Raw genomic sequence first — 25,912 nt, 5'->3', positions numbered from 1 at the left:
ACGGCTGGGGTAGAATACAGGGAGTGAAAGGCTACTTATAGCTTTTACAGAAACCATATTACAGTTACAAGAGTTGAGGGACACAAAAGGGAAAAAGTGGTTGGGAATGGAGTGAGACAGGATTGTAGCCTATCTCCAATGTTATTCAATTATCTATATTGAGCAAGCAGTAAAGGAAACAAAAGAAAAATTCGGAGTAGGAATTAAAATCCATGGAGAAGAAATAAAAACTTTGAGGTTCACCGATGACATTGTAATTCTGTCAGAGATAGCAAAGGTACTGGAAGAGCAATTGAATGGAATGGACAGAGTCATGTAAGGAGTATGTAAGATGAACATCAACAAAAGGAAAACGAGGATAATGGAATGTAGGTAGTAAAGGAGTTTTGCTGTTTGGGCAGCAAAATAACTGAGGATGTAGACTGGTGATGGCAAGGAAAGCGTTTCTGAAGAAGAGAAATTTGTTAATATTGAGTATAGATTTACGTGTCAGGAAGTCTTTTCAGAAAGTATTTGTATGGAGTGTAGCCATGTATGGAATTGAAACATGGACGATAAACAGTTTAGACAAGAAGAGAAGACAAGCTTTTGAAATGTGATGCTATAGAAGAATGCTGAAGATTAGATGGGTAGATCACATAACTAATGAGGAGGTACTGAATAGAATTGGGGAGAAGAGAAACTGGTGGCACAACTTGACTATAAGAAGGCCTCGGTCAGTAGGGCACATTCTGAAGCATCAAGAAATCACCAATTTAGCACTGAAGGGGAGTGTGGAGGGTAAAAATTGTAGAGAGTGACCAAGAGATGAATACGTTTAGCAGATGCAGATGGATGTAGGTTGCAATAGTTACTTGGAGATGAAGAGGCTTGCACAGGGTAGAATAGCATGGAGAGCTGCATCTAACCAGTCTTGAGTCCAAAGATCTCAACAACAACAATAAAGAGAAAGGGTAAAATACCATTGGTGATGCCCAGTAAAAGCAAGCTTGACCAAGAGAGTGAGAAAATACAGAAAAGATTCAAAAGGAAAAAGAGAGAACACTAAATGTTCAAGATTAATTTTTTGTCTCCTTTGAAACTGCCTTTGCATACATTTTGCATTTCCTCCCAGTTGTTTACTTCCGAAATATCCATATTTTTAATCTGCTAGCTTGAAGTTCAGTATGCTCTTCCACACATAACTGTCAATTTAATGGACCTGACATTCTCATTCAGTATGTCTATTAGATTCAGTTTTAATTTTCAGGTTTACTTAACCATAATTTTTCATTGTATAACAAAGAAAAGTAATGTTGTAATTTTTCTGTTTGCTACAAAGGTTGAATGCCCCATGTCTCTGATATTCTCTAAAGTCAACATGAAGATGTACAATTCTGTATTCAGGTTCCTATTGAAGGTGAAATGGGCACTTTGGGCCTTGGAACAGTTGAGATTTAAAAGTAAGTACCTGTTTCATCGATACTTTTTGTCTTCTACCACCGTAAAAATATCCTTATCAAAATCTACATTCTTCTTACATAGTGGTGTTTAGGGCGGCTATGGAGAAGGAATGAAAACTTTAAGGACTGCCTGTAACAATGTGTTTTGTCAGAATTTGCAAATGATTTGAAGATCATTTAAACACAGTCAATGCAGAAAGCAGATCGAGATTCGACAATAGCATAGTTATCGTTAGTGCACTACCAGAAGAGCCATATATGCTTAAACATATTGGGGCATAAACTTGTGACCGTTGACTCTAGCATTTATGTGGCAAAAACAAAACTGAAGTTGCTGCATGGTAAGCAGGGCCCTCAATTTCATTTCTGCCATCTAAATGCTAGCATTACTTGTCACAAGCTTGTGCTCCGGCATGTTTGTACCTGTATGACTGTACTGGTAGTGCACTGACGATAACTATGCTGCTGCCAAATCTAGATCTGCAATAAATTATGGATTTCAGTGACTTACTGCTGCCCTTCTTTACATTTGAATGTTCAGTGGTATCCAGTGGATTCAGTTTTAAGTAAAACAATGGTTATGGAGAATTTTATAATTAAGTCAGTGATGCTGAAGGAATTATATAAAGAGAGAGAATGTAGAAGAGATGATGTAAAATACAGAATGGCATTAACAAAGAAAGATTTTCTTAAAAAGACTAACGTGGTAACAGAGCCTCCACACAACCCAGGGCAACCGGGAGATCTGGGAAAAACCCTGGAATTTTTTCATCTGGGAGATAACTGGGGAAACTGCAGTAATTTTTTAAAATTCCGGGAACTTTTAATTGTTTTAGTTTACAGTTAAATTTTTGTAATTTTGACTGATAAGAACCAGTACTCTAACAAAGGATATTACTGTATCTCGCTACGGCAGCAATAAAACATGAACTAAGTACCTGGGTGTTAAAATTACGAACAACTTCAGTTGGAAGGACCACATAGATAATATTGTCGGGAAGGCGAGCCAAAGGTTGCGTTTCATTGTCAGGACACTTAGAAGATGCAACAAGTCCACTAAAGAGACAGCTTACACTACACTCGTTCGTCCTCTGTTAGAATATTGCTGCGCGGTGTGGGATCCTTACCAGGTGGGATTGACGGAGGACATCGAAAGGGTGCAAAAAAGGGCAGCTCGTTTTGTATTATCACGTTATAGGGGAGAGAGTGTGGCAGATATGATACACGAGTTGGGATGGAAGTCATTACAGCATAGACGTTTTTCGTCGCGGCGAGATCTATTTACGAAATTTCAGTCACCAACTTTCTCTTCCGAATGCGAAAATATTTTGTTGAGTCCAACCTATATAGGTAGGAATGATCATCAAAATAAAATAAGAGAAATCAGAGCACGAACAGAAAGGTTTAGGTGTTCATTTTTCCTGCTCGCTGTTCGGGAGTGGAATACTAGAGAGATAGTATGATTGTGGTTCGATGAACCCTCTGCCAAGCACTTAAATGTGAATTGCAGAGTAGTCATGTAGATGTAGATGAGAGAAAAAGAGGAAAATAAAACTTAAGTTGCAAAGGAAATGCACCATATACAACAAACACCAACAGAAAAAAGTGTCAAACGATTTAGGAAGACTATGCAATGCTTCATAAAACACATTGCCTCACATGAGCGTAATGCCACAACTGTTTACATTAGATTCATTGGAGCAGTTGCGAGTGAGCTCATACACATGCGCAGTTGAGTCACATGTGAGTAGTACCTTCTCCCATGTCTGGCCACGGAAGTGTGGCTGTTAGCTATATAAGCAGTAGCAGCAAGCAGCCAGATGCTACCCAGAAAAATTTTACTGGCATGCCAAAGCTGCCAGATTCACACATTCGCAACAGGCTCAGATTTAGGGGTGGGTGACTAGCTGGTGTATCTTCCCCGGGCAGCAATTTCGGAGGGGGGGGGGGTTAAATTCATATTCCTGGGGAAGGGAGGGGGGGTGGAACTTATTTTACAAGGCGCCTGGCATCCAATGCACGTTGGTATATTGATTATTCATATGACTTTGAAACACATTCCTGTTTGTTTTAAGTTGATTTCCAAATGAATCATAAGTTCATTTTTGAATGTGTGCATAGTCTATGTGATGTCTCTGCCAGGAGAATCCCCATCGCATCTACAAATAAACTTTGCTGCAGACAAAAGGGGATGGGGCTAAATGAGCTGAGCAGAATAAAATCGAACGGGTGAAAGCCAATCGCTTTTTATGTGGTTGACTGGGTTTGCGAATGATCAGGGTTATTTTAATTACAAGCAAAATCCTTAGATTCAGACTACCAGAATGGAAATAAATGACTAATAGGAATAACAGGTGAGAAAGTTTTCATGTTATCTTATCGTTATGTCCAAGAAAATGGAATTTTGACAGAAAATTTTTGACCAGACCACTACAGTACTACTTCAGTTGTACAGTCCCCAGCTGGCAGCCGCTCACGTTCCATTCTAGAAGTAGCACGGAAAACGTATTGTATGAACACATAATAACGTCTAACTGGTGACAAAACATGGGATAACCAAACCGGTGATTGGGGGAGGGTTAGCGAAGTTAAGAATAAGGAATTGTTGTATCCATAATTGGAGAAACAAAACTAACGATTGGTGTGGGTTCCAAATTCCATTTATTGCCAATAGTTCCACAATACTAACACAGCTTTGTGCTTGATCAAGAGCAGCGACTGGGTGACTAGCTGGGGTATCTTCCCCGGTCAGCAATTTCGGAGGGGGTATGGTAAACAGTCGTAGCACAGTGTAGCATCGTTTCTGGGTGCAACGTCGATGTAGCAAATAGGTAGCCCAACAAGAGACTGCCAGTCGTGGCACTGTGTGCGGCTATATAGCGCGAGTGGCGGAGGAATACGCTTGCCGTAACAGAGTCCACTTGTCATCTCCTGTTATGACTGACGGCGCGACATCACGTAACTATCTCTCGGGAGGATGCCGGCCAAGGTTGCCATGACAGTGCGGAGGCACTGAGTGTGTGAGGCCTGCGCCTGCACTGTACAGCTGTGCAGAGCAGCGCAAAAGTGGGGCTTGCCAGCCGGTGGCTGTATGACGTAAAGACCGCGGCCACGCGGCTGCAGGGGCCACAGTGTGGGCATTGGCTATACCACAGGAATAATTACAGAATTAGTGGTGACAGGATTGTTTATTAGAATGAGGAAGGAGATGAAACAGGGACTTAACACAATATGATGATTCCAAATTTATATAAAAATTTTGTGCTACTAGTTTTCGATGTCCTACTTGAGAAGCTGGAGCATATAAATGAACTGCAAAACAATTTCCCAACATACAGCTTTTTGCTTGTAGTAGACCTAATAGGCACCACTAACTAGTATTGCTCCGATCTGGAAATATTGAAGATCTGGGGCTGATGAAGTTGTTGGGGGGTGGTGAGTACCATATTTACTCAAATCTAAGCCGCACTCGAATCTAAGCCGCACCTGAAAAATGAGACTCGAAATAAAGGGGAAAAAAAAAAAATCCCGAATCTTAAGCCGCACGTGAAATTTGAGACTCGAAATTCAAAGGGAGAGAGAACTTTTAGGCCGCACCTCCAAATCGAAACAAAGTTGGTCCATTGTAATATGAGATACAATTTAGGTCGAATGAATGACGATACAGCTACAGTAGTTTGATTCGAGTCGTAAGCTTAGCAGTTAAGCTTTACCAGTTAGCCATTGCTATGCGTCAGGCACTCCGTCCGTATTTATGCGGGTACCCTTCCTTTTTGATGTGCTTATTTTGCTTTGATATGATAAGTGCCGTTTTCTTAGTTATAGGTGTTTACGTCACTCTAAGCTGAAAATGCATTACTGTACTGTATCATGCATTGTTTGTCGTATTCTAATAAACATACAGTATATAGTTAAATTACCTGGCAGGTTAAAACTATGTGCCGGACAGAGACTCAAACTCGGGACCTTTGCCTTTCGCGGGCAAGTACTCTACCATCTGAGCCACCCAAGCACGACTCATGCCCCATCCTCACAGCTTTACTTCTGGCAGTACCTCGTCTCCTACCTTCCAAACTTTACAGATGCTCTCCTGTGAACCTTGCAGAACTAGCACTCCTGAAAGAAAGGATATTGTGGAGACATGGCTTAGCCACAGCCTGGGGGATGTTTCCAGAATGAGATTTTCACTCTGCAGCGGAGTGTGTGCAGATATGAAACTTTGTGGCAGGAGAGCTTCTATAAAGTTTGGAAGGTAGGAGACGAGGTACTGGCAGAAGTAAAGCTGTGAGGACAGGGCGTTAGTCGTGCTTGCGTAGCTCAGATGATAGAGTACTTGCCCGCGAAAGGCAAAGGTCCCGAGTTTGAGCCTTGGTCCGGCACACAGTTTTAATCTGCCAGGAAATTTCATATCAGCCAACACTCAGCTGCAGAGTGAAAATCTCATTCTGAAAGTATATATTGAATTTTGTTTTTTAGATGAATGGGAAACTCAAAGGTTTTTTTTCATACCTTTTCAGAGGTGTTCAATATGTCCTCCTTGAGGTGCATGGCATATGTCAATGTGGTGTTCAAATTGTTTCCACACTGCAGGGAGCATGCCATGAGTTACAGCTTCAACAGCTGCTGTCATGCGATGTCTCAGTTCATTCTTTGTTGTTCTTGGCAATGGACGTAAACCGAGTCCTTCATAAACCTCCAACAAGAAATAATCGCATACAGTTAGGTCCGGTGGCCTTGGCAGCCAGTAATGTAAGACTGAATCATTTGGTCCAGTGCAACTGATCAATAGTTCCATAATTAAATAAAAAATTCTCACACCTGCAGATACCAGTGTGGTGGTGCCCCATCCTGCTGGTAAATGAAGTCATTCGAATCAGTCTCCAACTGTGGGAAAAGAAAGTTCTCAAGCATATCGAGATATGTGCTTCCTGTAACAGTGTTCACAGCAAAGAAAAATGGATCGTACACCTTTTCCCTGCGAAACTGCACAAAACAGATTAAATTTTGGAGAGTCCTTCTCATGTTTTACAACTTCATGTGATTGTTCCCTACCTCTGTTCTCACATTATGACAGTTTACCTTTCCATTTAAATGGAATGTTGCCTCGTCACTAAACACTATGAATGGAAGAATAACGTCATCCTCCGTCTTGCCAAGAACGAAATTACAGACCTCTACATGTTGTTGTTCCTCATATTCACAAAGAGCTGGCAGTGGCTGAATTTTGTATGGTTTCATGTGTAAATGTTGACACAGCACAGGCCAGACGGGCTTTGGGTAATGTTGAACTGTTGAGTTGCACGGCGAACGGACTTCTGCAGACTCGTTGTGAAACTATAGTAGATGTATTCAACGTCCATCTCAGACACTTGAGGATGGCCCGGCAATTTGCCTTTACACAGACAACCTGTTTTTCTGAATTGTTCATGCCTTCGTCTAATGCTTTGTGCTGTAAAGAGCATCCACACTGTACCTAGTATGAAAGTCTTGGTAAACAGTAATTACTAAGCCACACTGCATGAAATGTAGAACAGAAAATGCTTTCTGTTTTTCTGACACCATTTTTACTAGTACTGAAGTGGACGCACCCCTCTGCTACTTAGTGGGAACCATGTAAAACTCAAGTGTTTGGTCTTTTCAACAGTAGTTTTTCTTGCACATATCTAAAATAATGTAATACACTCCTGGAAATGGAAAAAAGAACACATTGACACTGGTGTGTCAGACCCACCATACTTGCTCCGGACACTGAGTGAGGGCTGTACAAGCAATGATCACACGCCGTCGAATGGCGCTAGCTGCGGAGCATTTGTGCACCTCCGCCGTCAGTGTCAGCCAGTTTGCCGTGGCATACGGAGCTCCATCGCAGTCTTTAACACTGGTAGCGTGCCGCGACAGCGTGGACGTGAACCGTATGTGCAGTTGACGGACTTTGAGCGAGGGCGTATAGTGGGCATGCGGGAGGCCGGATGGACGTACCGCCGAATTGCTCAACACGTGGGGCGTGAGGTCTCCACAGTACATCGATGTTGTCGCCAGTGGTCGGCGGAAGGTGCACATGTCCGTCGACCTGGGACCGGACTGCAGCGACGCACGAATGCACGCCAAGACCTTAGGATCCTACGCAGTGCCGTAGGGGACCGTACCGCCACTTCCCAGCAAATTAGGGACACTGTTGCTCCTGGGGTATCGGCGAGGACCATTCGCAACCGTCTCCATGAAGCTGGGCTACGGTCCCGCACACCGTTAGGCCGTCTTCCGCTCACGCCCCAACATCGTGCAGCCCGCCTCCAGTGGTGTCGCGACAGGCGTGATTGGAGGGACGAATGGAGATGGGTCGTCTTCAGCAATGAGAGTCTCTTCTGCCTTGGTGCCAATGATGGTCGTATGCGTGTTTGGCGCCGTGCAGGTGAGCGCCACAATCAGGACTGCATACGACCGAGGCACACAGGGCCAACTCCCGGCATCATGGTGTGGGGAGCGATCTCCTACACTGGCCGTACACCTCTTGTGATCGTCGAGGGGACACTGAATAGTGCAAGGTACATCCAAACCGTCATCGAACCCATCGTTCTACCATTCCTATACCAGCAAGGGAACTTGCTGTTCCAACAGGACAATGCTCGTCCGCATGTATCCCGTGCCACCCAACGTGCTCTAGAAGGTGTAAGTCAACTACCCTGGCCAGCAAGATCTTCGGATCTGTCCCCCATTGAGCATGTTTGGGACTGGATGAAGCGTCGTCTCATGCGGTCTGCACGTCCAGCACGAACGCTGGTCCAACTGAGGCTCCAGGTGGAAATGGCATGGCAAGCCGTTCCACAGGACTACATCCAGCATCTCTACGATCGTCTCCATGGGAGAATAGCAGCCTGCAATGCTGCGAAAGGTGGATATACACTGTACTAGTGCCGACAATGTGCATGCTCTGTTGCCTGTGTCTATGTGCCTGTGGTTCTGTCAGTGTGATCATGTGATGTATCTGCCCACAGGAATGTGTCAATAAAGTTTCCCCTTCCTGGGACAATGAATTCACGGTGTTCTTATTTCAATTTCCAGAAGTGTAGTTCTAATTTTTTAAATCAGATGACTATTTTTCATACAACTTGTATTTCATGAATTGAGGACAAATATTATTACTCGGTGCGCAGTCACAAGCATCGCCAGGTGCTGAGACCCACCTTAAGTGAGTTGTGATCTCAGCTAGGGTAGGTAATGGGGGTACAGAAGAAGGGAGAGGTTATGTACTGCTGCCTGTGGGAATGTGCAGTGATTTGATGGGGAAGGATGGTGGACTACTAAGTGCAGCATCTGAAAGCTGTGTTGGTGAGGCAAAAATGGGAGAGGACAGAAGCAGAGAAGGGAAAAGGACTATGCAGGTGTGCTAGTGTGATGGAAGTCATGTGTGGGGGTGGAGTGGGAGAAGGGAGGGGCGAAATAGCAGGTTGAGGACTTTCAAATGCACCTGCAGGCAGATCCCATATTACTAGATTTCCAGAAAGCATTTGATACAGCTTTCCACTAGAGACTCAGGGCTGCCACAATTTCTGGAAATTAAGGAAATTTTGAAAAATAAAACTGGAAGAATCTCGTTTTTGTTTCAGTAGCATGACATTTATTGTTTACTGAGATGTCATGTTTCATCGCTGGCTAGGTGCAGCTGAGTAAGTGCTCGGCTTCCCGACTCATTCTTATGGCTTCTCCTCTTCCCACTCCTCCCCTCAGCTTGCAGTCAGTGCTGCCACCACTACTTGCGTCTAGCCTAGCAGCTGCCGATGAGAGGTAGGGCGGCGTGACGAGTGGTTTGTTTGGATGTGTTTCCCAGAGCTTGTTGACGCAGCAGCTGGAGACAACAGTCATGTGTGCATTAGTTGTGTCTGAGTGATTGTGTGAATGTGTGTGTGCTCTCATTTTCTGAGGAAGGAGATGGCCAAAAATTCAGTTGTGAGAGTGGCACTGTCTCTTCTATGTGCCTGTCTGTGACTCAGTGGTCATGTTTATGGTGAGTTTCTACCTATCCTCATTAGAATTGATTCTCAAGATATTTGGGCAAGTTATCTGTTGCATGGGTGATCACCATGGTCTGATTTCAACAACATGGTGTCTGTGACACATGAATAGCTGGCCACACGAGTGGACTTCCTTGATGGCTTAAAACCACAGCCCATTTTTGTGGGTATCTCCAACAGATCAGGCCTGTTGATCTGAGGCTCATAGTTTCCCACTAACGTGCAGGCCCTACCTGTCAGATCTAGTCTCACTGATCTGCCTGCAGGCTGCTTCTGTCTGTGTGTTGCGTAGTGTGGTGGATTTTCATGGTTTATCCATGGACCCAGGACTACGCTGCTCCTTGGTAGGCCACAGGCTATAGGTGATGGGTTTCAGGAATTGCGACTATCTCACTGCAATTACATTGTACAGTGCGGCATATTATAGGCATTTTGTTTATTCTAGTACATTTTGGCACTTTGAAAGTAGTTTATATATTAGAAAGTCACTGGCAGTTTGCACTATGTACTCAAGTATTTCTTGAAAGTAAAATCTTACAATACCCATAGAATAACAGACTTAAAATGGTGAGTAATAACTGATGATAATGAACATAGTAGAACCAAGATTTTATTTGTCATCACCTACAGTGATGGTTTACACAACTCTTCCCCAACGTTTTTCTGGAGTTATTTCTCAAAGCAGTGAAGGTATTTTAAATCTGTCTTGCAACTCCAACAAAATGCATATTTTTGTCACCAAATGTGTTCCTCTTTATTGAAATAAAATAACATCAGTGGATGCTTTCTTCATGTAAAAGCAGTTCATTATGCAAGATGTTGATGTTAGTATTTAAGAATTTTGCTCACACATTTAGAAATACAGAGGTCCTTACATTTTTTATCAACTAACGTTTTTACTTACCCTTTATCGGGGGGAAAATGCTAAAAGTTGTCTGGAAATCAGAGAAATATCAGAGAATTTCACTGTCCCAGATATGTTCGTGGCTCGAAGACATATTCAGTATTCAAACCCAGTATGTTATTGTGGACACCGAGCCTTCATCAGAGACAAGGGTATCATTAGCAGTGTCCCAGGCAAATGTTATAGGACCACTCTTTCTTTATATATACTTAAGTGATCTGATAGATAGGGTGAACAGCAGTTTGCAACTGTTCGCTGATGACACTGTACTGTGTGGGGAAAGTGTCAACATTGAGTGACTTCAGGAGAATACAAGATGACTTAGACAAAACATCTGTTTTGAGAGATGAACAGCAGCTTGTTCTGGATGTAGAAAAATTTTAGTTAATGTAGATGAGTAGGGAAAATAGTCCTGTAATGTCTGAACACAGTATGAGCAGAGTTTTGCTTGATCTTTCAAATACTGTAATGTTGCAAATAGATATGAAATGGAAAGAGCACGTCATTTTGATTATACAGTAAGGTTCAGTGTATTGGGAGCATTATAAGAAACTATAGCTCATCTATGAAGAAGATCGTATATAGAACACTAGTGCAACACATTTGTGAATATTGCTTAAGTGTTTGAGATCCCCACCTTGTCAGATTAAAGGAAAACATTGAAGCAAATCAGAGGTGCGCTGTTACATTTGTATGTTGTTTCTGCTAGGTTTGACATTGTGCGAGTATTACAGGAACGCTAATGAACTCAAATGGGAATCCCTGGGTGAAATATGACGCTCTTTTAGGAAAACATTTCTGTGAAATTGTAGAGGAATGGCATTTGCAGGTGACAGCAGAATGATTTCGCTGCCATCAACGTACATTTTGCATAATGACAACAAAGACAAGAAAAGAGAAATCAGGTCTTAAACAAAGGTATAGGGACAGCTGTTTTTTTCCTTGCACCATTTGCGAATGAATCAGAATAGGTAATGATTAATAGTGGTACAAGATATGCTGCACACTGTATGGTGGCTTGCAGAGTATGTACATAGCTTAAGAACTCTTGTTTTGGATTTAACAGTGGTAAGTCTGAGCTTAGCAGTAACAAAATGAAACTGGGTTTATTGCTACTTACCACAAAGAGGTGGTGTTGTGTGGCAGACATTTAAAAATAGACTAAGCTATTGGACAGTATCCTTCTTCAGATATGGAAACATGCAAAGACTCCACTCCTCCCCCCCCCCCCCCCCCCCCACACACACACACACACACTCTCTCTCTTCACACACAAATGGCCACATCCAATCTTCAGGCGCTCAAGCCTTACTGTGTGTGTGTGTGTGTGTGTGTGTGTGTGTGTGTGTGTGTGTGTGTCCCTTTAACTGAAGGACTTCTTTTAAATGTGTCAGCCTTACACTCAATTCCCTCTGTATGTGGTGGGTAAGCAGCCTATCCTATGTCAATTTTTATTGTAGAACAAAAGCAAACTGCTGTTTTTCATTTATCAATTTTTATAGTTGTAAGGTCCCAGTTACGTATCTTACATCAGCTGGCATCATTTGAAAAAAATTGTAGTATCGTAATATTAAACACATTTATGCATTGCGTATATGGATATGTTTGCTGAGTAAAAGTTAGTCTGATATGTGTCTTGTTTTTATATGTCATTCAAAATATGAAGCAAATACATCTTTGGTTACTGTACTGATTACACAGCAGAAATTCTGACTTTTAAGCGTAGATATGAAAACTTATGTGTAATATTCATTAATTAATGTTAGTTAATATTCTGAGTCTCAGTACAATAAACATTTCTTGAATTTTAGCCACAGTAGAAGCTTAGATGTGATGAACTTTATTTTATTTTGAAGGAGGGGAGTTGAAGGACAATAATAAGGCTGAATCTGCAAGTAACATTAGAAAACGTAACATGTTGTGGCTGTTGCGCTTCTGGATGTTGCATTCAGTTGGTTGTCTTCATTCGTACCTGATGGGTCAGGTATTAGTATCACTTGGTTTGGAACTTGAACGAGACATAGAAGAAGCAGCTGATCTGGACACACTAATTAGAGGTATTCATTATGTAATTTGTTTTTGGCATTAAATTAACTTTTCCTATGTTATGGAAGTATGATACATAATTTGTATAAGAAGAACTTTAGTGAAAAACATTTTACTTCATCAAAGGTAACAATGCAACAGTGATTTGTAAAAATTTTATTTTTTAATTTTTTGTAATTGTCAATGTTAATAGTTCAGTTTTGCACTGCCTGCAGTGCCACAGCTCTGTAGTTTATACTGTTGTTATAGTTGTGTCATTGCATTCTTCAGGCAATCTCAGATTGCGTGGCTTAATACTGCTTCTAATGTTCATGACTTGGCCAGTTCATATTTTCCCAAATTTTAGTAGCAGGTAGTGGTGGAATCAAAGATCTCTAGGCATAATAAAACAAATGTAAGTTGCTGGCTGCAAGAGTATTCTCCTACATGGTAGTGACAGATATGAAACACAGCTCATTGCTGAAAGTTCATAAGAGACTTTGTGGAATGTGTCATCTTTTGGGACTGTGGCCGATGTCCATGGGAGATCTGAACAAAGGCAGAGGGTGGGCAGTTTGATTTTTGAGACCTCCAGTCTCAGGTAATGAAGCACCTGGGGAAAACGAAAGGCAGGTTGGTAAGGAAGGACAGTATGCACCAATTAGCATAGTAGCAACCACATACTTTGCTTATTTAACCTCTTAGATGATTGATAAAATTGAGAAATACTCTCAGGAAACCACCTTTGACATTTTGGAAAAAGCATATTTGTGCCATCAACTGTACAATGTTGTGTTTGCTCTCTATGAGTTTTGAGGATTACATTCATCTTCAAGGAGATGATGAAACTGGTAGAGAATAAACAGAAAATTGTTTAGCTGATGACGGAAATATGCTTTTTCCCAATTATTTAAGGGCTATAGACAATCACGTACAAAAAGAGTTTTGACTTTGCCTTTGTAACCAAATGCATCTGATTTACTTCATGTAGAATGTTAATGACATACATGGTTATAGTCTTGCAGTCCATCATTTGTATGGATATAGACTTTTGCATTTAGCTGGTTTTGTGACATCCTCTACACTAGCATGCCAAAGATGAATACACAACAACAACATAAAAAACAAAAAAACAACATAAAATATGGAGTACAGTAAAGCACACTTTCTACTTTTGGCAGATATCAATGAACAAATACACTATTGCGAATAATAAAATTAAAACTGCAGTCCCGATGCTAAACTTTTGGGACATGATTATCAATGAATCAATTGAAATATGACAGTCAGAGGATCTGATCAGTGAGGACCAGTAACGATCAGTGAGGTCAGTGGTCCAGTTGAAAATTTTGTAATGGGTGTTGGCAGCCTTATTTAGAAGGTGTAGCTCTTAGTAGGTACAGTTGAGAGAGGGAGAGGGCTTGTAAACTTAGGTCAGAGATAGCTCTCTATCCGGAGCTTCATTGGGTGGCAAATGAATGTAACATAATAGAATGCAAGTTTTTAGTAAATGCTTGAAAAGCAGTTGCCATGAAAAGGAAGAGGAACAAGAGTGGACTGACATGCCATTCACAGAGACGGGGTGTCCCTTTCATCTTTCTTTTAATTTTATGACTCCTCTATAACATTTGTGTCACATCTTTTCTCAACAGCTAATTGTTTGATGATCTGTAGCTCATCTTTGTAGTTGTCTTAATGAAGTGTAATTTAGAGATGTAAAATGACTGTAGGCTACTGTAGACTATCATAAGTAAAGGTAGATAATGGTACTTTTCCTAGCAACCTTGGTCAGTGAAGATCTTAACCATTTTACCTGTACATTATACATTTTGCATACCTATCTGTACATTATGCATTTTGCATACCTATCAGGCATTACCTCATTTTGATCGCATTGTTTGCATATGTGATCAGTGTCTTACTAAATTCCCTTAGAAACTGGAAGCAGTAGAAACTGTGAGAGGATATATAAACCTACAGAACATTTTTGTTCTCCATAGTTATTCTACCGTCTGTTAATTAAAAATAAACAATATTCATAGCAAAATTGAAATTTTCAATGTTTAATTCAGGTAGCTGTACTTTGTTGATGTCCCCCAGAAATTTTAGGGTTTTATTTTTTATGCCTCATGTTTCATTATTGCCATAGTTTTGCCATTGTCTAATTTTAAGATTACAGCCGTATTGTTTCTAAGTTGGGTTACCATTCTCTGGGAAGTTTTTCCTCCTTCACTTTTTGTTCCTGGCTTCCTGGCAATATTACTATTATTTCTTCTTCTTCTTCTTCTTCTTCTTCTTCTTCTCCTCTTCCTCCTCCTCGTCCTCTTCTTCCTGAAAGATTCCTCCTTGTGCATATAACTATTTATCAATTAACACTCTTGTCAGACTTTTAGTTACTGTTCCTTTCTTATTTTACCATGTATTCAGTTTCTGAAAAATATATTCTCCACTTTCTTGCATGTAGCATGTAGTGTATGTTGTGACATCGTATTTAGCAACATCTTCCACAGAAGTTATGAGGGTACAAAGTCTTCTAAACCTTCCCCCACCCCTGCCACCATCCAAGTCTCTGATTGGTTGCGTAATTAAAACCACAGTGAAAATCCAGTGAAGCTTTGTGTAGATGTGTTGTACAAAGTCATGCTGAGGGTTTTCTCCCGATTTCATGCAGCCCGCATAACTGTCATGCGGTCTTTCGTCATGAAAGTTCTTGGCCACGTGCTACAGGGGCAATGGAGATGCTCTTGCAGGGTTTTCAATGGGAAGTATTCGATAACCCATCATACACCCTGGACTTGGCTCCCTCTGATTTTCATTTTTTCACTCAGATGAACCGTTGGCTATGGGGACAGCATTTTGACATGGACAACAAACTGCAGACTAGTGTAGTGAGCTGGTGGAAATCACAGATAGCTCCTTTCTGTGACAAGTGTACTGGAAAGTTGGTAGCAAGCTACAACAAATTTCTGTCGGAGTGCTGACTGTGTAGAGAAGTATTTAGAAGTTATAGCTAAATGTTGCAAATAAATCATTTTTTATGTTCACTGTGGTTTCCATTTTGCAAATGCCATAGTAGAAGGAAAAGATGTAATACACAGGTGTCTGCAGAGGAAAACACACACACACACACACACACACACACACACACACACACACACACACACACACACACACACACATTTACATGCTCACATAGAATAAAATAATGTTAACTACAACAGTCTTAATATTCCAAGTCTTAAATTTTTCATGTAAATAAAACTTTTTATATCAAATGCACTAAAATAACACTGGTAATGCAAAAATTTAGGTGAAACATGTCTGGGAAGGTGAGGAGGAATAAAACAAAACAAGTGACTGCTCCATATTCATTTCCAAGGTGAAGTAATCCTAGTATGCTGACAAAACTTCCAACACCTTTATAAAGAGACAGTATACTGTCTATGAAGAAAAAGTTCTTGGCCAAACAGTACACACTGAGAAAAAAACTGAAGAATCACAATATACTCCCCAGTTAGATCATAAATTAATTTTCTTTCTTATCTCTTGCTGTGAAACCAACAAACCGCTTGTCACTTTGAAACAGTCACTGATGAACATTTCTTTCACTATACAATATCATCCAAAATTTCGCCATCTTAACTACATACATTGCCAGAGCTTTGGCTACCTACCATAGTGCCATATCTGAAATCCTACCCTTGTCGCCAAAAGTACGAGGGTCAGTCAAAAAGTAATGCCTCCTATTTTTTTTTCTACGTTTAATTGTCAGGAAATTTAAATGCAATTACATAGGTTGAAAACCACAACATTGAGGATCATTTTGTCATTTTTCAATGTAATCTCCGCCCATCTCTACAGTTTTGGTCCATCTTTGAACAAGGGCATGTATCCCAGCACGGTAAAAATCACAGCTCTGCTTCCTAAGCCATTGACGCACGGATGTTTTGACGGCCTCCTCATCTTCAAATGAATCCCACGATGAGCTGCTTTTAGTGGCCCGAACAGATGGAAGTCTGATGGTGCCAGGTCAGGGCTGTATGGGGGATGAGGCAAAACTTCCCATCCAATTTTGACAATCTCGTCAAAGGTGTGATGACTGGTGTGTGGTCTTGCATTGTCATGCAAAAGAAGAACATCTGCCATTGATTTTGTTGGGCGAACTCGCTGAACACGTGCTTTAAGTTTTTTGAGGGTTGTGACGTATTGAACAGAATTTATTGTGCATCCCTGCTCCAAAAAATCAACCAGAATCACACCCTCTGTATCCCAGAAAACTGTTGCCATAACTTTCCCTGCCGATTTTCTTCCTCGGCGAGCTTGTGTGACGCCACTCCATTGACTGCCTCTTTGATTCGGGTTCAAAAAAATGCACCCATGTTTCGTCACCGGTCACAATTTTTTTCAGAAACTCATCTCCCTCCAAACGGAAGCGCTGCAAGTGCAAGTGCAAGTGTTGGGAGGCTATTCTTTTCAGCTTCCTTACAACGACGAATCCATCGTCTAACAGTGCTGACATCCACTGTCACAACACCATACACCTTCTTCAGTCTTTCATGAATGCGTATGGGCGTTTCACCTTCTGCATTCAAGAATTCAATCACACAACGCTGTCTCAAACGAACATCGATGTCGGCCATCTTACAAACTTCTGCTGTGCTGCCACCTGTTGACACAGAAAGTTACTACTGCAGTGGATTGCAGAAGAAGGTTTGAGGAATGGCGCCAAATTCAAATTTTTCACTTAACTTAATTTTTTTAAGTAGAAAAAAAATGGGAGGCATTACTTTTTGACCGACCCTCGTAGTATTGCATTTTTACTCGGCCTGTGTAGTATCCTAGCCCATCACCATGCATACCTGTTCAGTATCCTACACGACTCTGGTCATCACAGTGAACAACTCAGGTGCAACACTTGTTTTGTACACTCACTCACTAACTACATCCTCCTGCAGTCCTGTTTCAGGCAATTCAGATTCTATTCCAGGCAGGACCACATTTGAAAGCAGCCATGTTACTTACCAATGTGGTGTCCTGTGTGACAATGACAGCTGCCAACCTACATACCTGCATAAACACACTGTCAGGCAGTGGATATGTTTGAGTGATGTCTGTACTGTCAGACTTGTCAGACAGAATGGACATGACGCAAATATATACATTTCTGAAAGAGTGCAAAAGCCCCTTGACATTTGTTGGCAGATGCAATAGTATCATCCAGACTCGCACAGGCATCAATAATTTGTTAGTACGGGTTAATAGACAAGGGCTGCTGCATTGCAGCATGCAGTAAGTTGAAGATTTGAGTTGGTTAAGGATTCCTGAAGAGGTTAAGGCAACCACTCATGAGAATTCATAAATCTGAGTTTGAGTTCCGATCTAGCACAAATTTTCAACATTACTTTAATGCTCTGGGTGGCTTTAAGTTACAAATTCCTACTCATACCTTTCCTTTCTTTCCTCATTCTCTATTTCTTACAAACTGTGGTTGACGACAAACTTTAAGGTGCGGCATACAACAGCACTAATGACTTTGTTAGTTGTTTGAATACCTGTGTCATACGGGATCCTCAACCAAGTGCCATCCCTGCTGAACTAAATTGGTAGAAATTGCCCATCCAGCTTATCCTCCGTTTTCATGCTCTCGTTGCCCTAAACTTCTGCTATCCCCTGTACACTCTGATAACCTTGCTCCTTGCACTTTTCCACTTAACTCCCAAATACTCTCAATCACTTCTGTCTCCCCTCCACTTCCTCCTTCTCCCCCTCTACTTCCTCCTTCTCCCCCCCCACTTCCTCCTTCTCCCCCCCACTTTCTCATTCTCCCCCCCCACTTCCTCATTCTCCCCCCCCACTTCCTCCTTCTCCCCCTCTACTTCCTCCTTCTCCCCCCCCTACTTCCTCCTTCTCCCCCCCTACTTCCTCCTTCTCCCCCCCTACTTCCTCCTTCTCCCCCCCACTTCCTCCTTCTCCCCCCCCCACTTTCTCATTCTCCCCCCCCACTTCCTCATTCTCCCCCCCACTTCCTCCTTCTCCCCCCACTTCCTCCTTCTCCCCCCCACTTCCTCCTTCTCCCCCCCACTTCCTACTTCGCCCCCCCACTTCCTACTTCGCCCCCCCACTTCCTACTTCGCCCCCCCACTTCCTACTTCGCCCCCCCACTTCCTACTTCGCCCCCCCACTTCCTCCTTCTCCCCCCACTTCCTCCTTCTCCCCCCACTTCCTCCTTCTCCCCCCCACTTCCTCCTTCTCCCCCCCACTTCCTCCTTCTCCCCCCCACTTCCTCCTTCTCCCCCCCACTTCCTCCTTCTCCCCCCCACTTCCTCCTTCTCCCCCCCACTTCCTCCTTCTCCCCCCCCACTTCCTCCTTCTCCCCCCCACTTCCTCCTTCTCCCCCCCACTTCCTCCTTCTCCCCCCCACTTCCTCCTTCTCCCCCCCACTTCCTCCTCCTCCCCCCACTTCCTCCTCCTCCCCCCACTTCCTCCTCCTCCCCCCACTTCCTCCTCCTCCCCCCACTTCCTCCTCCTCCCCCCACTTCCTCCTCCTCCCCCCACTTCCTCCTCCTCCCCCCACTTCCTCCTCCTCCCCACTTCCCCCCACTTCCTCCCCCCTCCCACTTCCTCGCCCCCACTTCCTCCTCCTCCCCCTCCTCCCCCACTTCCTCCTCCTCCTCCTCCTCCCCCACTTCCTCCTCCTCCTCCCCCACTTCCTCCTCCTCCTCCCCCACTTCCTCCTCCTCTTCCCCCACTTCCTCCTCCTCCTCCCCCACTTCCTCCTCCTCCTCCCCCACTTCCTCCTCCTCCTCCCCCACTTCCTCCTCCTCCTCCCCCACTTCCTCCTCCTCCTCCCCCACTTCCTCCTCCTCCTCCCCCACTTCCTCCTCCTCCTCCCCCACTTCCTCTTCCTCCTCCCCCCACCTCCTCCCCCCACTTCCTCCTCCTCCTCCCCCCCACTTCCTCCTCCTCCTCCCCCCCACTTCCTCCTCCTCCTCCCCCCCACTTCCTCCTCCTCCTCCCCCCACTTCCTCCTCCTCCTCCTCCCACTTCCTCCCCCACTTCCTCCTCCTCCCCCACTTCCTCCCCCACTTCCTCCTCCTCCCCCACTTCCTCCTCCTCCTCCCCCACCTCCTCCTCCTCCTCCCCCACCTCCTCCTCCTCCCCCACCTCCTCCTCCTCCTCCCCCACCTCCTCCTCCTCCCCCCACCTCCTCCTCCCCCCACCTCCTCCTCCTCCTCCCCCACCTCCTCCTCCTCCTCCTCCCCCACCTCCTCCTCCTCCTCCTCCCCCACCTCCTCCTCCTCCTCCTCCCCCACCTCCTCCTCCTCCTCCTCCCCCACCTCCTCCTCCTCCTCCTCCCCCACCTCCTCCTCCTCCTCCTCCTCCCCCACCTCCTCCTCCTCCTCCTCCTCCACCTCCTCCTCCTCCTCCTCCACCTCCTCCTCCTCCTCCCCCACCTCCTCCTCCTCCTCCTCCCCCACCTCCTCCTCCTCCTCCTCCCCCACCTCCTCCTCCTCCTCCCCCACCTCCTCCTCCTCCTCCCCCCCACCTCCTCCTCCTCCCCCCCACCTCCTCCTCCTCCCCCCCACCTCCTCCTCCTCCCCCACCTCCTCCTCCTCCCCCTCCCCCCCTCCCCACTACCCCCTTTTTTAAATGTCACATTTTTCATTTTTCTGTTACCTCTGAGAGCAACCTTCTGTCATGTCTCAAATTACCTCTTCTCTACTTCTTAACCCCTCACATTTTCCCCGGACTTTTCATTCCCTGCTGTTTCAATTGGAGCAATCACTCATAAATGGCAATGTTGCTGCAACCAGGGGTGCGTATGTTTAGCAGTCTGTACGGTTGTGTTGTCAAGTTGGAGTAATGGGTGAACAGTTGCTCTAATTTTTCTTCATTTTTAAAAATTTCTTTTATTGAGTCACATTGTAAGTGGGCCTGAAAATCAATTACACGAAGAAGAAAATAATGTAAAGCCGAGGAAAGAGTTCCATTATAGCATTGTGTATTCATTTGTTATTTCTTTTCCTTCTAATATGGCTTTTTGTTATGATAGTTTTCCTCTATCCGGTCTCAGAAACTGACATACGGCCGGGAGAGCAGTGTGCTGATCACATGCCCCTCCATATCTGCATCCAATGACACCTATGGGCTGAGAAAGACCCGGCGGCCGGTTGGTACTGTTGGGCTTTCTCGGCCTGTTTGGTAGGACTTTCAGTTATATAAGTTTCTGTTTTTTTTCAGGGGGGGGGGTGATATATTTCAGAATTTTTAGGTTAGTGTTTATGTCTCTTGGCCTGTGGTTAATGTCCATAACGCCAATATAGAATGATTGCTGTTACTTTTAAGCAGCGTTCTGCGTTCAGTTTATCTAATATCGAAATTTCCAATATAAAAATCGCACAGCAATCTTGACAAGCATGATTTATTCCAGATAAGATGTGTTTGTCATTGTTCGTGTTGGTTGTTCTCAATTTCTTTTATATAGATTTGTCTGTTCTGTAGGCTGTCTTCAGTCCTCATTTTTTCTGAATATGTTGTCAATGCTGATAGTTACTTTGTTACTGTAGGTGAGTGTGTGCAGTTGACTGCTGTTGCTGTGCATCTTGTCCAAATGTATAGTGTGTGTTTGTGTTGTGTTTGTCTGTGTGTGTTGATGCTGATCTGTTTGTTACTGTATATTTTGTCTCTCTTTCATTTTTAATTTTTTGGTTTGGTTTGTCTGTCATGTTTGTTTTTCATCCATTTTGAACAGCTATAGGTTTGAGTGCCTATAGGTCATTTTTGTTAGGTCATTTTTGTAGTTGCCCTCATTGACCATAATTTTATTCAACTCTTTATAGCCTCTATAAAAAAGCTGGCTGCTTTCTGTGTTGTGGGGTGATTTGCATTTTTGTGCATCATTCTACTGATGGTGGTGAATTTCATGTGTATGTGGTTGTTGTGTCTGCATATTGTGATGTCTAGGAAGTTTAACTTGTTGCTATTTTCTGTTAAGTAAGAATAATTTTTATTTATTTGTGGCAGAACCATGTTTCCATAATTAATTATTCATGGAATAATTTATTGACAATAATTCATTCCAGTTAAAGCTCATGAGTTTCATTAGTCACATTTGATTGACTTACTTGTTAATGATGATTTTTTTTTTAACTGCACACATTAACACTAGTAAATTGCATCCTGTGTTTTAACAATGCAGATAATCAAATTTTCCATGTCATTAAGAAATGTGGCTATCAAATAAGGAGTTGATGCTGTCATGGAATAAGTATGCGCGCACCGAAGATGAACAACCACTAGCTATGAAATATGAAGTCTTCTCGGTTGAATGTGGCATCTCCAGTGTCTGTAGACAAATTGCTGTGACTGTGGCCTTCATTTGTGTAAGGGCTGTTATTTTGTTTTGCTGGAAAAATAAATGGAGCAATGAATTGTCATGAAGTTTCATATGAAACTTGAAAAAAACTGCCACTGAAACCTATCTTTTTGCTAAAAGAAGCGCATGGTGAAGACCATTTATCAAGTATGTGAGTTTTTGAGTTGTTAAAATGCTTCCAAGATGATGTTGCAGATGCTCACACCTTGGACGCTACACAACTTCAGAAACTGATGAAAATGTCGAAAAAGTAGGTAACCTGATTCAGTCTGACTCCTGGTTGAGTATTCAATTGATTGCTGAAACTGTAGGAATTGACAAAGGATGTGTAAGGCAAATTTTGCATTACCAGTTTTAACATGAGAAAAGTTCGTGCTAAACAGATTCTGAAAATTCCCATGATTGAACACACACACAAATAATAATAATAATAATAATAATAATAATAATAATAATAATAATAAAAATAATAATAATAATAATAATTGCACTGACATTCTGAATACCATTGAAAATGATCCTAATGTCATGGAAAGAGTGCTAACATGTGACAAATCTTGGTCTTTCACTTATGATTCAGAAACTAAGTGCCAAACCATGCATTGGAAGTGCTCAACTTTATCAAAAATGAATATAGCTTGAATGACACATTTGTGGAGTCTCTTTTTTATTTCTTTCTTGTTATTCTTATTATTTGTCAGGCATGGAGAGCTGGGCTACATGGGTTCTTCCCTTGGCTCAGAGGATGAGGTACAATAAAACATCCCTTACTCCAAGCGTTATTTATTGACAAACATTTCCTTGACAACAGTGCATTCATTGGACTTCAACCGGTTTACTTTACTCGCTTGGTTCAGTGCTTCCATAGCAACACAGCGTAGTGGCCTCTGTGCTGGCGGCGGCAGGAGATGCTAATGTAGACTGCAAGGAATGCCCCAGAAACAGCAGCTGACGACGGCCGCACGTGGCGAGCGCTGCTTACGCGGCAAGACTGTGTGCCGGCGAGTGTACTGGCTTGCAATTCCGGGCAGCTGTCCGGCCACTGCGATGACGAAAGTTGCCCCGTGCTAGGAGCGAACCCGTGTTCTCAGATTCGGCGGCTCTGGGCGGCGCCCATTGAACTGGAGTTCTTCCCAATTCCTGGGTGACTTCACTGGTTCGGCTGCATCCCTTCGTCCGAACCCGTCACACGGGTTATTCACTATACGTCTCCCTCTGTTGCTACAGGTGAGACTTCGACTTTAATGACTTGACTCAGAACGAAGACTCGACTTCTGTGACTTACTGGCGAAGGGATGACATCTTCTTCTTTCTTTGTAAGTCGTGGTAACTAGACACTGCTACCAGGTTGGATGCTGTCCTATGACCTCCATAGCTGCCGCTTCTTCTTCATGCGTACCGTCGGGAGTACATCAGCACGCCCAGCAAACGTCACAAGGCTTCCGGAACATGACAAGCGTACTCCATAAGTTGACCAGCACTTCCAGCAGACTTCGAGCAGACTCCCAGCAGACTTCAGAAGAAGCTGCAACCTTCGAGAGGGAGCTGCCTCTTTCCGGGGTATTTATTTCGTGTTCCTGCTGACGGTGTGACGTTTGTAGCACAGTGACTGACCTCTGTGGTTCAATGCTAGAAGGTTCCCTCGTGTATCGTACACGTGACTTATGCTGGCTCCTGATCCGTCTGCCCTGCTTTCCAGTGGGGCGGGCAATGTCCTCCGGACGACGCCCCCAGTAGACTGCTGACTGCTTGGTTCGCATACTCGATCAGCCGATTACCTCTCCGCGGTCCTGCTCCATTCCCGTGTCTCTGCTAGCGTACTTGAGTCCCTGTAACTTCCTTCACCAAGTCTTTACTTAATTTTATAACTAATATTTACACATACAATCACTACACCTATTACGCATTCAAAATGTAAACCAATGATGATGGTTGTTTTTTTTTCGTTCATCAAATTCTCTCTTCTCTGCATTCCCGAAGGTCAAACTATTTATGAGCATTACTACCTTGAGGTTCTTCCTCAACTCTGTGAAAAAAAATAAGGAAAAAAGACCTGAAATGTGGAAGAACAGGTCACCAAGGCAACATGCTTGATCGTACTGCATTGTCTGTTAAGAAGTTTCTAGCGAAGAACAGCATCCCATTGTTAACAGCACCCACTGTGTTCACCTGACCTAGCAGCATCTGCATTAAAAGGAACAAGATTTCAGTCCAATGAAGCAGTGAAAGAAAAAGTGGCAGGTGTCATCAAGGAGGTCACACAGGAAGACTTCCAACACTGTTTCTGTTGTAACCGCGGCCGGAATGGTTGCGGGGTTGCCGAGAAGGAGAGAGCGGTGGACCTTAACAGGAGCAGCCTGCGAACAAACAAACTGCCAAACAGGAAAGGATGGACACATACGACAGACGACAGAGCAAGACCAAACGAACAACATGCAAGAAGCAACGGGATCAAAAGCGAAAACCTCACGAATCAACAATGTCCACTCGTACATGGAAAGCAAATAGGCGATTTGTCGATACACTCATGTGAATATCAGACTGCCTTGCTGAGCGAGAGGCAGGTGCTTAAATACATGATAGGGTATGTCGCTATTGGCCACTAGGACCATGTGCTCCACTGTGGGGCCCTCACATTATAAGCGGGCCAGGAGCACGCGCACACTCGGTTTACAGTGCGACGGTGCGACTAGTTGTAATTGAGGTCCATGCCATCTGGCGCTGATTCGAATCTCGTGGCACTCGGTATCATAATTGCCATCAATGCAAAATTCACATGAATCATTGTAGGGGTAAAAAGGGGTTATATTGAGGGTGTCAATAACTAAATATGTATGTTTTTGAAATAAAATGTTTCACAGTAAAAGTACCTTTATTTTACAGCCACACTTTGTTTTACTATGATACGCTGAAGATTTGTGTGAAACTAATTCAATTTTACTGATCTATAACATGTTCATGTTCTACATGAGTGATTTTATTTCCATATCTTCTGTTATTTCTTTCCTATAGTTAAGTCAGCATAAGTTGATCTCTGACAGTAGCAGTCAGCTGGGTGTGGCAGCTTTGCAAGCTTCCCCCAACCACTAACATAATGCAACGTTGTAAACATCTCTGTGACAATGCCTCTGTGTTGTTGCTGCTCTATAGATAGCTACTGTTTTCACCTACAGCCATTAGGGCTACGCAGTTGAAACCTGGCAACATCCCTACGAGCTGTCGGGGATCTTCTTACGCTGTCTTGACTATTGAATTTCCTTTTTTGTAATATTTCTTTGTGTTATTACTTCTAGTGATTTCTTTTTTATACATTCTCTAAATTTATCATAGGTGCTCTTGCTTTACCTTTGTTGTCATTATATCAAGGCCTAAAGTTGATTTTTAACCAAGCATTTGGCATGTGCAAATTAACGAGATGTCTGATATAAGAAGTTTTGTTTCTTATTGAATTTGGAATTTAGTATGCAGTTAACATGCTTTTGTGATGTTTCAGTTCACAACACCTATGTTCAAAAAGTCTACACACACTGCTTACAACCAAAGGAATACGAAAATATCAGAAGGGCTATTCTGGAGGTAAAAATCATAAATACGAAAACAATATTTGCTGTAAATGAGCTATGCATTTGATGAATACGATATGTTGCACCAAGCATAATTCTCAACTTAAGGATTTGCTATTTATGTAAGAGTAAGACAAAAAATTAAATGGTACTGATGTCTTGGAAATACTTCTTTGTTTTTCAACACGAGTGCTGTATTTACTAGTCAGTGGTTAGACTGTAAAGTTTTTTATTTTTCCATTCTATTTCAAATAATTGTAACAAACTGTTTCTTCTGTCTTATTTGCTTTTTAATCTTTCGTTACTATAAACATTTCTGAAAACGGGTGATACAGTATATTGTACTTTGTTGTAATGAACGTTTTCCAAAACTGTAAGAGAAAAAGGTTTACTTGTAAAGCTCCAGAAAATATGTAGGATGTGCACTGGATTACATGGTGAGTAAAGTTTTAGAGCCAAAGTATGTGCCAGGAAGTATACCTAGGTGCAAATACAGATGCATATTGTGATGTAATTGTTTGGAATTGAAAAGAGAGAAAGGGGATAAAGAGACACTTGGGAGCAGAGCTACATTGACAGTTTGAGAAAGAGTA

At 42.9% G+C, this 25,912-nt stretch overlaps 1 protein-coding gene across 2 annotated transcripts in view; it reads left to right on the top strand.

The window, feature by feature from the left end:
- Positions 1–25,912, top strand: part of LOC126336347 (gamma-tubulin complex component 5) — a 203,596-nt gene that overhangs the window by 104,518 nt on the left and 73,166 nt on the right. For both annotated transcript variants that reach the window (XM_049999922.1, XM_049999924.1), the window contains exons 13-15: positions 1,322–1,442; positions 12,212–12,412; positions 25,250–25,332. In XM_049999922.1, coding sequence (XP_049855879.1) covers positions 1,322–1,442; positions 12,212–12,412; positions 25,250–25,332 — 405 coding nt within the window. The remainder of the gene's footprint in view (positions 1–1,321; positions 1,443–12,211; positions 12,413–25,249; positions 25,333–25,912) is intronic.

Source organism: Schistocerca gregaria, chromosome 2 (assembly GCF_023897955.1).
Source record: "Schistocerca gregaria isolate iqSchGreg1 chromosome 2, iqSchGreg1.2, whole genome shotgun sequence".
Classification (NCBI taxonomy): Eukaryota; Metazoa; Arthropoda; class Insecta; order Orthoptera; family Acrididae; genus Schistocerca; species Schistocerca gregaria.
This window is presented reverse-complemented; position numbering and strand designations above follow the sequence as displayed.